General features: G+C 39.5%; 1 gene segment (V, D, J or C); it reads right to left on the bottom strand.

Moving 5' to 3' along the window:
* Positions 1-1,973: 1,973 nt before the first annotated feature.
* On the bottom strand, positions 1,974-5,211 carry LOC136183045 (Ig heavy chain V region 5A-like). The segment is given in 4 exon segments: positions 1,974-1,988; positions 3,139-3,284; positions 4,925-5,074; positions 5,169-5,211. Coding segments are annotated over 4 exon segments (354 nt in total).
* Positions 5,212-14,605: the final 9,394 nt, after the last annotated feature.

Genomic DNA, 14,605 nt, shown 5'->3' with positions numbered 1-14,605 from the left:
AAATGTGAATCCAGAGGCTGAACAGGTCAGTCTGTGGGATTCTCCAGGCCTTTTAACCACTGCTTCAGATTCTGTCAGAGTCTGACCATCAACACCTGAAGAGACAGAAAAGAAAACCATCAGATGTGACACTTTCAGAAGACTTTTTAGAGTAAAGATGAGTGATGATCATCACCTGCCCAGCAGACAGTAAAAAGCAGCAGTCCTGTCCTATAGTCCATCATGTTCAACTGTGTGTCCACTGTTCTCTGTCGTCCTCTCTGCACTCACATAAGTAGAGGAGGAACACATCAGAGATTTGCATTGACTCCTCCTCACAGATAGAAGAAAGTAATTTCATTTGGATATCACTTCTTTACTTTTGGAATTAAATTCTAAACACAAGTGTCCTTTTAAATTGTTCATCGTTAGTTTATTTTTTTCGGTATCTCAACTCAGGCAGCCAATCAGTAAGAACACAAAGCAGAATAACACACAGCTCCACTTTTTGACAGTTATTGAACATACAGTAACATCTGTGATCACATGTACCAAAAATATTCACATCTAACAGGAAGTTAATCCCCATCATGTTCTTTGATGGTGTCTTCTGTTCTCAACATTCATGGAGGATTTTGTCACATGGGCTCAGGGTATCAGAGAACAAAAGTGGTTTTAAAATCTAATTTTTTTTATAATTTGATTGAATAAGATCACCATAGAGGAAGCTAAAGACCTCTGGTTCAGTTACTAATGTGAAGGTGATCCTGATAATTCTGAGTTATTTTGTTGAATACAAAGGTATTTTCATAATGTCTTACAGCTGTTTTTCTCCTTACTGTAAAAGTGAACTGGTGTTTAATATGTATAAATATAATTATAATACATTTGATTTATTTGATTTACAGAGTCGCATTTAAAGAAAAACACTTTTAAACAATGGTACAAAAAGAAACATCAGCAATCTAAAGCAGTGTTTATAATGTTTTTATCAGTGATTTGAATTGTGGCAGGTCCGTAAAGTCTCAGGTGTGTTTGGGGAGAGAGATCCAGAGGGAGAGGGGCAGCAATGGAAAAGTCTCTGTTCCCCTGGTTCAGTGCTTGGTGTTAATCATTATTGGTGTGAGGGCTCCTCCTCTGGTGGCTTCATGTTACTGGTGTTCAGGCTCTGAGGGGTTTTTGTTCAGCTCTACTGATGGGTTGTGTCACTGTGGGTCTCTGGCACAGTAATACACTGCAGTGTCTGCAGGCTGCATATTCAGTCCGTTTAGAGTCACTCTGTTTCTGGAGGCGTCTAAGTCGATACTGAACTGGTTCTTCAGTGAATCTTTGTAGTAAGTGTATCCAGTGGATCTCATTCCAATCAACTCCAGTCCTTTCCCTGCAGGCTGTCTGATCCAGGCTGTGTGGTAGCTGCTAACAGAATAAGAGACCTGACAGGTGATGGTCAGACTCTGACCTGGCTGCACCGTCACAGAGGCTGGCTGTGTCAACTGTTCACACTTCACACCTGTTAAAAAGAGAACATGTTTAGTAAGAAATGATCAAGTTAAACTGCAGAAGAAGAACTGTTGACTTTGACAGATGCAGACAGACTCACATCCAGCTGCCAGCAACAGAAAACATGGTTGATGTTGAAAGTGACGTGCTGTGAACTCCACTGACGGCCTGATGGGAAGTTTTTATAGCTGAGTAACAAGGAAGCTCACTGAGTTTGCATACAATCAAACATATGAAGCATCAATGATGGTCTGACTGGAGCCAATAGGAGAGTCTGTTCACTGTTTTCATATCTGCAGAGTGAAAAGATGACTGGAAATCATCTCTGCTTTACATTTGCATTGACTCCTGCTATTTCAGGTAAAATGAGTCTGTATTTTTGGTTGATGGATGTGTGGTCAAGTCATATTTCAGCATTTATTTTCTGTGTTGTAACTGCAGCATGGTCTGGCAATATTCTGTAAAAAAACCTGATGTTGAATATGATCATTTCCTCATCCTTCTTTGTCCTGACATTCACAAAATCTCAATTCAAAATTCAGAGGTGTGAGAATTCAGACCTCAATACTAAATTATTTCTGAGTACATTTTGTTTTCTGTGTTAAATGTGTCCAAAATTGATGCATGTGGAAAAAAAACAAGATTGTAGTTGTGTCAATTACTTTTGCACAATGACTCTGAAACTTTCGTCTGTTATTATTTCTCTCGGAACAGGTTCAATTTTCTGAGTTTTTTCACATCCATCCATGTGTGTGTGTGTGTGTGTGTGTGTGTGTGTGTGTGTGTGTGTGTGTGTGTGTGTGTGTGTGTGTGTAGTGACCCTCCTTTAAACATGCTGTCAGCCGATGCTCAGGAATAATTGCGTCTGCTGTTCCAGTAAACTGAAATACACCTGTAAGCTAACTGGATAATTCTGCAGCTTCTTTATCAAAATTTGTGATATTCTGTTAGTCCAGCCATTTTGTTTTCTTTTGTTCTGTGTTCACTTCTTGTTTTATGTTGTTATCTGCTGCTTGTGAATAACATGTAGCCCATCTTCCTGCAATTGTTTGGTTTCCCTCCTTTTGTCCCAACACACCTGTGTCTCACCTGCAATAAGTCTGCCCTGTATATTCACCCCTGTGTTTCTACCAGCCCTCTGACAGATTGTCATCGTCTCCTGAGTGTGTTCATGCTTTCCAGCCTTATTTTCCCTGTTTGCTTTTCCCGGTTTTGAACTTTGTTTGGATTTTGTGGATTTGCCCTCGTTGGATTTTTCTGCCCTCGCTGACTGCCTCTCTGTGTTTGACCTACAAACATTTGAGTAGAGAACTTTTTCTTACTATCAGTTTTTTGTGTCCTGGACTTTCCTCTGCATCTGAGTGTGGTTATGAATTGTTAAACAAAATGTCCATTATCATGAAATCACAGACAACTTGGAGAAGAAACTGTCAAAGTGAGAAATGATTTGACACCCTGTGGCCAATCACAGTCCAGTAATAACCCCGGACCATGATGTAGGAGTCTGATATTGAGTCAATCACGTCTTAATTTTTGTATTTCTGACACGTATTCATAATTAGTTTTTATAATGTGATGCTGAGACAGCTGAATGTTCCCAGTGATGGTTGTAAACAGAGGAAGTAGTTTTTGTACGACTCTCCTGTTATTGTCTCTCACTGTGGGTCTTCTCACACAGTAATACACAGCAGTGTCTTCAGGCTGCAGACTCTGTCCTGTTAGAGTCACTGTTCCAGCAGACGTGTCTCTGCTGTAGCTGAACTTGTTCTTCAGAGCATTATTTTGGCAAAAGCTCCCAGAGCTTCCTCCCCACTGATGAGAGATCCAGTCCATCGGTTTCCCTTCACGCTGTCTGATCCAACCTGTTGCATAGCTGTTATCAGTCAGAGAGTAACCAGAGACCTGACAGGTGAGGGTCAGAGACTGTCCAGGCTGCACAACCATTGAGCCTGGTGTGATGAGATCAATACAGTGCACACCTGTGGAAACACAAATCATCATTATCTCCATCATCCATCTGATTATTCTCTGTGTCTGATGTGATCATTAGTTATAAAGCTTTATTACTAAAATTGATCAAATTATGTAATTTGTGTTTGAGATCCCAGAAATGTATTATAAATAAACTTTGTTATATTTCTTTCACTTTTACTTTAAGCAATATAACTACATGAATCTATAAATTACTATTTTTTAATCTTCAACAGTGAACTGGTGTTATAATCATTATTGGTGTGAGGGCTCCTCCTCTGGTGGCTTCATGTTACTGGTGTTCAGGCTCTGAGGGGTTTTTGTTCAGCTCTACTGATGGATTGTGTCACTGTGGGTCTCTGGCACAGTAATACACTGCAGTGTCTTCAGTCTTCAGACTGTTCATCTGCAGATACAGCTGCTGTCTGCTGTCGTCTCTGGAGATGGTGAACCAGCTTCTGACTGAATTAGAGTAGTAGATGCTACCACCACCATTACTAATAGTAGCGATCCACTCCAGTCCTTTTCCAGGAGCCTGTCTGACCCAAGCCATCCAGTAGCTGCTCATTGTAAACCCATAGGCATAACAGGTCAGTCTGTGGGATTCTCCAGGCCTTTTAACCACTGCTTCAGATTGTGTCAGAGTCTGACCATCAACACCTGAAGAGACAGAAAAGAAAACCATCAGATGTGACACTTTCAGAAGACTTTTTAGAGTAAAGATGAGTGATGATCATCACCTGCCCAGCAGACAGTAAAAAGCAGCAGTCCTGTCCTATAGTCCATCATGTCCAACTGTGTGTCCACTGTTCTCTGCCGTCCTCTCTGCTCTCACATAAGTAGAGGAGGAACACATCAGAGTTTTGCATCGCAACTGAAGAGTGTTTCTCTCTCTCTCTTTACTGTTACAGTCAAATGAAGTTGAAATCATTTGTTGTGTGAGAGCTCCTCCTCTGGTGGCTTTAAGGAACAAGTGTTCACAAGGGGAGAAACTGTGTTTTTCATTAATGACACTTGGTGCTCAGATACAGTAAAGCTTGATGGATATTATTAACCACATGTCAGAAGTCTTTCATGGTAAAATTTCAACACAAGAATTTATAAAACTCTTCTTGTTGCTGCAGTTTACATTCCCCAAGCATGCACATCTAAATAGTTCATGACAGAATGATTACTTCTAGGATGTATCATAGAGATGCTGTAGATTTAACTGCTGCTCTATATATTTTATAATAATTAGTTCTTGTCTACATTCACAATTTGAATGTGTCTTGTGTGGTAAAAAGTATTTTTTTTTCCAGCTCAACAGATGGGTTGTGTCACTGTGGCTCTCTTACACAGTAATACACTGCAGTGTCTGCAGGCTGCATATTCAGTCCGTTCAGAGTCGCTATCTTTCTGGAAGAGTCAAAGTTGATACTGAATTGGTTCTTCAGTGAATCTTTGTAGAATCTGGTGGATCCAGCTTCGCTACCGATCCACTCCAGTCCTTTCCCTGCAGGCTGTCTGATCCAGGCTGTGTAGTAGCTGCTAACAGAATAAGAGACCTGACAGGTGATGGTCAGACTCTGACCTGGCTGCACAGTCACAGAGGCTGGCTGTGTCAACTGTTCACACTTCACACCTGTGGAGGAAAACATGTTGAATATTCAATCAGTATGTTTAGAGTCATTGTGCTGTGATCATACTGTCAGTGCGTCTGCCTCAGTGAGACTCACAGGATCCAGCAGCCAGCAGCAGCAGCAGAGCTACAGGCAACATGGTTGGTGTTGAACCTGACATGATGGAGCTTCTCTTCTTCTCTGACTCACAGCCTGATGTCGATTCTTTATATCAGACTGTGAGGAAGTTCAATTTGCATATCAAACGACACTGACCGACTATAAATGAATCATATTTATACATGAATACACTTTAATCTTGTGAAAATCGTAAAAAAATCATGATAAGATTGTATTGTGAAGACTACGGGCCTATTTCACTAATATACACGTAGAAATGTTTTTACTCTGCGCAAAATATAAGTGCATACACAAAATCATCTACAGATTCACAACACGTACGCGTACCAACGGATTTTGTATGAAGGTAGTTCACTTTTTTTTCCTTCAAGCTCTCACATCACATTCTACAAGTTCTCATCACATTCTACAAGTTCTCACATCACATTCTACAATCTCTCACATCACATTCTACAAGTTCTCATCACATTCTACAAGTTCTCACATCACATTCTACAATCTCTCACATCACATTCTACAAGTTCTCATCACATTCTACAAGCTCTCACATCACATTCTACAAGTTCTCATCACATTCTACAAGTTCTCATCACATTCTACAAGCTCTCATCACATTCTACAAGTTCTCATCACATTCTACAATCTCTCACATCACATTCTACAATCTCTCACATCACATTCTACAAGTTCTCATCACATTCTACAAGTTCTCACATCACATTCTACAAGCTCTCACATCACATTCTACAAGCTCTCACATTTTGCAACATATCTACCTTCATAATTTTGTTCTCACCACTCTGCGTATGTTAGTGAATCAGAATCGTTCATTCTGATTCAGGAATCAGCATACTACCACGCCCCCATCTCTCCAAATAATGTCATCCGATTGGTGTATCAGGAGGAGAACGGTGAGGTGCAGATACGCACATGTTGGTAGAGATGAACCCAAAGGGCAAAAACACATCAACACATCTTATCACATTCTACAAGTTCTCATCACATTCTACAAGTTCTCATCACATTCTACAAGTTCTCATCACATTCTACAAGCTCTCACATCACATTCTACAAGTTCTCATCACATTCTACAAGTTCTCACATCACATTCTACAAGTTCTCATCACATTCTACAAGTTCTCATCACATTCTACAAGTTCTCATCACATTCTACAAGCTCTCACATCACATTCTACAAGTTCTCATCACATTCTACAAGTTCTCACATCACATTCTACAAGTTCTCACATCACATTCTACAATCTCTCACATCACATTCTACAAGTTCTCATCACATTCTACAAGCTCTCTCATCACATTCTACAAGTTCTCATCACATTCTACAAGCTCTCACATCACATTCTACAAGCTCTCACATCACATTCTACAAGCTCTCACATCACATTCTACAAGCTCTCACATCACATTCTACAAGCTCTCACATTTTGCAACATATCTACCTTCATAATTTTGTTCTCACCACTCTGCGTATGTTAGTGATTCAGAATCGTTCATTCTGATTCAGGAATCAGCATACTACCACGCCCCCATCTCTCCAAATAATGTCATCCGATTGGTGTATCAGGAGGAGATTGGTGAGGTGCAGATACGCACATGTTGGTAGAGATGAACCCAAAGGGCAAAAACACATCAACACATCTCATCACATTCTACAAGTTCTCATCACATTCTACAAGCTCTCTCATCACATTCTACAAGTTCTCATCACATTCTACAAGCTCTCACATCACATTCTACAAGCTCTCACATCACATTCTACAAGCTCTCACATTTTGCAACATATCTACCTTCATAATTTTGTTCTCACCACTCTGCGTATGTTAGTGATTCAGAATCGTTCATTCTGATTCAGGAATCAGCATACTACCACGCCCCCATCTCTCCAAATAATGTCATCCGATTGGTGTATCAGGAGGAGATTGGTGAGGTGCAGATACGCACATTTTGGTAGAGATGAACCCAAAGGGCAAAAACACATCAACACATCTCATCACATTCTACAAGTTCTCATCACATTCTACAAGTTCTCATCACATTCTACAAGTTCTCATCACATTCTACAAGCTCTCACATCACATTCTACAAGTTCTCACATCACATTCTACAAGTTCTCATCACATTCTACAAGTTCTCATCACATTCTACAAGCTCTCACATCACATTCTACAAGTTCTCATCACATTCTACAAGTTCTCACATCACATTCTACAATCTCTCACATCACATTCTACAAGTTCTCATCACATTCTACAAGCTCTCTCATCACATTCTACAAGTTCTCATCACATTCTACAAGCTCTCACATCACATTCTACAAGCTCTCACATCACATTCTACAAGCTCTCACATTTTGCAACATATCTACCTTCATAATTTTGTTCTCACCACTCTGCGTATGTTAGTGAATCAGAATCGTTCATTCTGATTCAGGAATCAGCATACTACCACGCCCCCATCTCTCCAAATAATGTCATCCAATTGGTGTATCAGGAGGAGAACGGTGAGGTGCAGATACGCACATGTTGGTAGAGATGAACCCAAAGGGCAAAAAAGAGCGATGTGTCTGGGGCAACCTCCTGTCTCGAAAAATGAAGCCAATGCGGAAGTAAAAAAAATCTGCAGTTCGTCAAATGTCCGCTTGAGGCTGGCTCCAGAAGCACCGGAAGCCCACAGTCAAAAAAGCCAGTTTTTACCACAGGAATTAACATGTTTACAGCCTGGTTCAAAAAACGAGATATATCTGATAAGTTGACGACCCCATTTCCTCACACTGTGGGATTTTTTTATAACTCATCGGATTTGATTTTATTAAGGAAAATGAATATGCCCATATAAGGGTTGTGGCAGATTTGATTGACAGCTCTGCGCGGTCAGCAGGTCAGGAGGCTAACAGCTTGATCCGTCTGATTTCTCCTCTTTTTTACTTCGTTTGGAGAGTTTGTTTAACACATATCTGACAACATACATGGCTTGCTGTGCGGTTAACAGACCATCCAACAAGTTGATGCTTCAGTTATTTTCGGTAAGTGATATAGTAGTGTTATATTTACTGCTTACTCATGTGTCGGTATTTATAGTTACGGACCTAGCTTGTTTAGCGTTAGCGTGTAAACCAGTCGGCTAACTGTACTCAGTGTAGTCCATTATTTACAGTCAATGGTTTAGCCGATCAAGACTCCCATTCATGCCAAAGAAGCTAATGGCAACATAGCCAGCCAGCACTATTAAACTGGGGGAAAATGTAATTCTGAAGTGTTAGAAATTTTAGTTGTTAAGATGTTGTAAGACAGAGTTTGTGTGATAAAACTAAAGGTTCAGCTCGGTGGTTAACTGCAGACTGTAAATATGGTTATCTTACGTTATGATGAATGTTATACATTGATGTGGAATATCATTGTGCAAGTGAGTGAGAGAGCTGAAAATAGCATGATTACAATAAGGTTTATCTTCTTAACTTTAAATAGATGTTGATTACCTGAATACTGTACCTTTGTTGTCTGGGTAGTACACTGTTGAATTTATAAATGTGCTCTTACACACAGATGAATACAGAAAATGCACAAACAAATTGATTTAATGAATAACTGATATTTTCTCTCTTTCTTTGCCATCCTGAAGACCCCTCACTAAAAGTCCATGTTCTCCTGGATCCATGTCACATGTTCGAGCTTCTTCTGAATGACTTTTCAACAGTCGAAGTTCTGGTGAGAGAAGATGGCCAGCAGATAAGACAGCAGTACATCAAGGCTTCAGGAGAAGGAGGGTTAAGACAGCAGCAAATCAAGGCTTCAGGAGAAGGAGGGTTAAGACAGCAGTACATCAAGGCTTCAGGAGAAGGAGGGTTAAGACAGCAGTACATCAAGGCTTCAGGAGAAGGAGGGTTTGCACCTTGGAAGACTGTATTCATGCTGTTCAAATAGAAATAGATCTCCTCCAAACAACTTGCAATCAAACCATTTTCTTCCCATTTTAAAACCCTTTGTCCAGTTTAGATGGGAGAAGTTGATATTATGTGATATTGATATGGGAAGACTAAATTTCTAAATCATTTTTAACTGTGTTTTTATTCACAAGTTATTGATCTTATTTACTCTCCATGTATCTTGATTTAAGAATGGGGCTGTGTTTAAGGGCATATTTTTTGCAATAACTCTGTTCCATCCCATTTTCAGAAATGAACTACATTAGTATTTGGTAAAAAAAAAAAAATGTCAAGAGAAGACAAAGTTGTGTAAAAGTAGATTCCTTCCCTTAGCTATTGAGTTGAGCAATAATGCACAATTTAGTCTTGTCATTTCTAATCTGAAATGTATACTGATAAGTAGAGACAAAGGAGTCCATTTATATAGAAATATTTATTTAATCTGAAAAACAACATTCTAAAAAAGTCTGTTTTTACAGCAGAGATGTACCTGGTACAAAAAAACAAATAGGTGTGATTAGCTCATGTCTCTATCGACACACACTGTACAGGGGTGAATGTTTTGATGACTCATCAGTTTTGATTTGATGAAGGATAAGAGTTATTCACAATAAGGCATGTAGTTGACATGATCGACAGGCGGGCGCGGTGTACCGGTTTGTCAGGAGTCTTAAAACCCGCCTCAGCTCCAGCTCTCAGCCTGTCGCTAGGTTGAATGAAGGTAAGGGTGAGACAGCATTTCAAGCATGGAGACCGCCATCGATGCAGGAACATGTGGGTGACATCACTCAGGCCATCCGGGGGAGACCTCCCTCGCAGCGAGTTGTTGAAGAGAAGCAACTGAAGTCCACCCCAGAAGAACCAACAAATACAGATGTTGTTGAGGCTCAGGTTTCTTCCTCTGTCTCTGCAGCTCTCTGGGCACCTCGACGGACCAGCCACCAATAATCCACACTATGTCTATAGGAGAAATACAAAGGTGTTCAATTAATGCCTCAGACAAGACAACATGGACAGTTAAGTACATGTGACAGCTCAGGGTGTTTTTTTGTTATTAGCCACATCTGCAGGAATAATATTGAACAAGGTAGCTGCAACTCATAATAATAGATGCCAGTCTTAGACACTATTTTTTCTAATACTTAAAGTTTTTGGTGTGAAGCTGACACTGTCCACAGACTCCATGACTTCACAGGGTTCTATAGAAAACAAATGTCTTATAATAAATACTAAATAATGATTTTTCAATTGTCATGTTCACCGTCATTGCTGTTGACATCAGTAAATATAAGACACAGATGTTCCTCTTTGTCAGGACAGTAACATGAACTGTATGCTTTGTAATATTGATTTCTTCTGGATGTCTTACATATTTATTTAGAGTCTATGGTCTAACAGTAGTTTTATCAACAACAACGAAGAGAAAAAAGACACCAAAGCTCTGTTTTTTATCGTTTTAAACAGACTTCTTATCCTTCAACATGTTCTTACACCCAAGTAATGATTTGTAACACAATGTGTGAATTTAAATGTAAAGATTAGCCTCAAAATGTTTCTTACATTTTATGATAAAACTGCTAATGTATTGCTCTGCTAACCTGGACAAAGTCTAGTAACTGCTCTGACAAATAACTAATAACCATAGTTGTATATTTAACAAAGTGTAGTTTTAAGATTTTAATTAAATATTTGGGTTGAATATAATTCGTTTTAACTGTGTTGTAGAAAAGTTAAATGTTAACTTATTGTTTATAGAGATAACTCAGGACGAGCAGGAAAGCACTAGGGGATGATAGCAGCCTAGCTGTTGGCTTTGATGTGAAATGGAACGTCGATCTGAATGGGAGGAGTTAAGTCCCGCCGGGTCCCGCCTTGATGCTGTTGCTAGGTTGATCCGAAGTTAGGTTGAGACCCCACTAAGACAGCATATCCAATATGGATGCGCCCGTCGATTAGACTCATTTGATGCCTCCGTAACAGACGGGTGACATCACTCAGGGTTCGTCCAGTAATATTTACAGTCTATGGTCTGGGGCCATAGATGCCGTTACAGTGAATTACAAAGTTACAGCTATTATGTACATTCATTGGCAGTCGGAACCAGTTGGTAAGTCGTACTTCACACTCTTCAAACATGTTTTGACGGTCTGATGCGCTCTCTTCTGAAGGCATGGGCTGCAATTTCTTTCAGCCAGGCTTTAGCTTTAGCTTATCTGAGAAAGCTAGGCCTTCATCATTAATGCCTACGCATTGTCTCAGGATTTCTTACTTTGTTTGCAGAGTAAGAATAAATTCAAGAACTAATACATTGATGAGTCTCAGATTTGTGCGGCAAACGTTGAAACAAACAGTTCAAGAACAGATTTGTTGGTATGCGCTATTTGTGAATGAGGCCAATTATCCTGATACTTATTGTCAGTGGAGTGTATGGTTATATTCCATCATTATGTGGCACAGGCAGTTTCACATTTAGCGTAAGTTTCCAGTAATTGTATTTTCACTACATTCAGAAGAACATCAGAGTTGCACAAAAACTTGTATTGATTTTATTTCAAACTGAAGTTCATTCTACAGTTATGGAATACGGAGTGCTATTTTTGCTCCCTCCTGTGTCGCTGTGTGTCGAGCAGAACTTATTCATTCACTTCTTTTTGTCTTTTGTTTCTGTGGTATTTGTTCTGTCCTCATATAAATCGTCTTTGGATCCCTTAAAACGGGCTATAGCAATCCAAGAATTTATCATTATTTCATTGTATCAACAGCTGAAGATACAAACACGTGATGACAACATTATTTACAATATTTATTTTTTAAGAAGCATGTCATTATGTTGAATGTAGGAAGTCACAAACCACTGAAACAGATGCTGCTTTTAAGAGTGCGTTCCATTCTCCTCCTTTGTGCCATCCGACCCCAGTCTTCTGCTGCCCCCTGTAGGTCTTTGAAAGGCAATTTGTAAGGGGGGTTATTGTACAGCTTCTCTGCTCACTTCAACCAGTGTGTCTCTGGCACAGTAATACACAGCAGAGTCCTGTGGTTGCAAGTTAGACAGTCTCAGATACACCATGCTTGTGCTATCATCTCTGCTGATTTCTACACGGCCTCGCGCACTGCTGGCATAAGTGTTCTTGCTTGGGTTGGAATAGCCGTTTCCGTTCTTTTCCTGCAGGTTGTCTCATCCAGCTCATAACACAGCAGTTGAAAGTGAAGCCTGATCCCCTGCAGGACAGACTGAGTGTCTCCCCGGGCCTTTTCATGACTGAACTGGAAGGCATGGACTCCATACTCTGACTTGTGCAACCTGATCAGATGAAAGAAGAGAAAAAGTGAGATGCTCACATGTGTGGCGTTCTCTGGTATCACTCACCGATCATCAGTGGAAGTTGTCTGATAAAAGATTAAATGAGAAGAAGCAGGAGAACTCACAGGGCAGAGAGAGAGCAGCCAGCAGCAGAGTGAGTGTGTTCATCATCCTGAGGCTGCAGATCTGACCTCTGATGCTCCACAGAAGTACGAGAGCATTTAGCCGCACTGAAGTACTCTGCACACACTGAACATTTGCATCCGGATAACATGGGAGTGACTCCTGAGCTGTCTGAACTCTGTCATAGTTATATTAAGAATATTTGAAAGAAAAAGAAAAAAGATCAATTCTAAATTAGATGGATCAACAACTTCCCAAACTGAAAACAATGTCTAACTTTTACCTTCCAATGTTAAAAAGTAAAAATAAATTAAACAAAACAAACATGGAATCTTCTGGTGTGGACCAAAATCTAATACTCAATACAAACGAAAGTGAATGTTGTTCACCAATATAAACACATTGATTCTAAAATTATCCTTTTTGAGCTGTGCGTGGAATCATTTGGGGTCCAATCACTCATCATCTTGATACCCCCAGAAAGAGATTGTCAGAGTTTGCTTACAATCAAACATTTGAAACATCAGTGATGGTCTATACATACAAACATGTACAAACATGCCTGAGAAATATCACTGATTTATTTATATTTTAATTAAAGTGCAAAGTTGGTCTGTAATCATTTAAAGAAACCAAACATCAGTTCATTTGGTTTTTACTGTAAAACATTGAAGCTTGAGGACAACAGCATCATAATAAACAATGAAAACGTAACTTAGAAACAAAAAGGATCTGTTATTATTCTTAGTATTAAAATGAATGATGGATATTGTGAAATATTCTGAGGAAATGGAGCACTGCAATAATGATGGTTTGCATCCATGAAAACCAAAAGAGCAACAGAAAGGATGTTAATCTTCAGAAGTTTTATTTATTCTATTTAATACAATTATTTAAACCAACCTACTGTCTTTCTGATATTAACTGTTTACTGTCAGCAAATCCAACATACCACTGGGTAATATTCTGTTTATTCAAATGTTAAACACTGGTTTGTATAAAAAAAACAGATTAAAAGTTTTCAGTGTTTACAGACTGTTCATCGAAATATTAACAGAGCTGCAGTCGGTGCTCATGATTAACACAAAGACACACTTCAGTTTCAAAGAATCACTCAATCAAGCAACTTATATTGAAGAAGGGAAAGTTTTAACTACAGATTTAATTGTATTGAGCAGCAAGAGTGTTTAGCTTTAGTCAATCTGATAGTAATGTTGGTGTACTATCTTTATATCATGTGGAATGTGTCTTCCATGTCACTGAAGTAAGAGGGGGCTAAAACTTAAACTTGCATTTATTGAGAAACTGTGTTTTAAAAAAACAATTGAAGTTGATGACTTGATAAGTATTTGTTCAACACTCAGAATTTTCAAAAATGATTGTGAATAACATGAAATATTGTGATGGTGATAAAAAGAGGAAGTAGTTTTTGTTCAGCTCTACTGATGGGTTGTGTCACTGTGGCTCTCTGGCACAGTAATACACTGCAGTGTCTTCAGTCTTCAGACTGTTCATCTGCAGATACACCTGCTGTCTGCTGTTGTCTCTGGAGATGGTGAACCGGCTTTTGACTGAATTAGAGTAGTAGATGCTACCACTACCACTACTAATTTCAGCAATCCACTCCAGTCCTTTTCCAGGAGCCTGTCTGACCCAAGCCATATAGTAGCTGCTGAATGTGAATCCAGAGGCTGAACAGGTCAGTCTGTGGGATTCTCCAGGCCTTTTAACCACTGCTTCAGATTCTGTCAGAGTCTGACCATCAACACCTGAAGAGACAGAAAAGAAAACCATCAGATGTGACACTTTCAGAAGACTTTTTAGAGTAAAGATGAGTGATGATCATCACCTGCCCAGCAGACAGTAAAAAGCAGCAGTCCTGTCCTATAGTCCATCATGTTCAACTGTGTGTCCACTGTTCTCTGTCGTCCTCTCTGCTCTCACATAAGTAGAGGAGGAACACATCAGAGATTTGCATTTACTCCTCCTCAGAGAGAAATAACTTTTGACTTCTGTCTTGGATACTTTAAATTAAAAGGTCATCAG

This window comes from Labrus bergylta, chromosome 16 (genome assembly GCF_963930695.1).
Source record: "Labrus bergylta chromosome 16, fLabBer1.1, whole genome shotgun sequence".
NCBI classification, from domain to species: Eukaryota; Metazoa; Chordata; class Actinopteri; order Labriformes; family Labridae; genus Labrus; species Labrus bergylta.
This window is presented reverse-complemented; position numbering and strand designations above follow the sequence as displayed.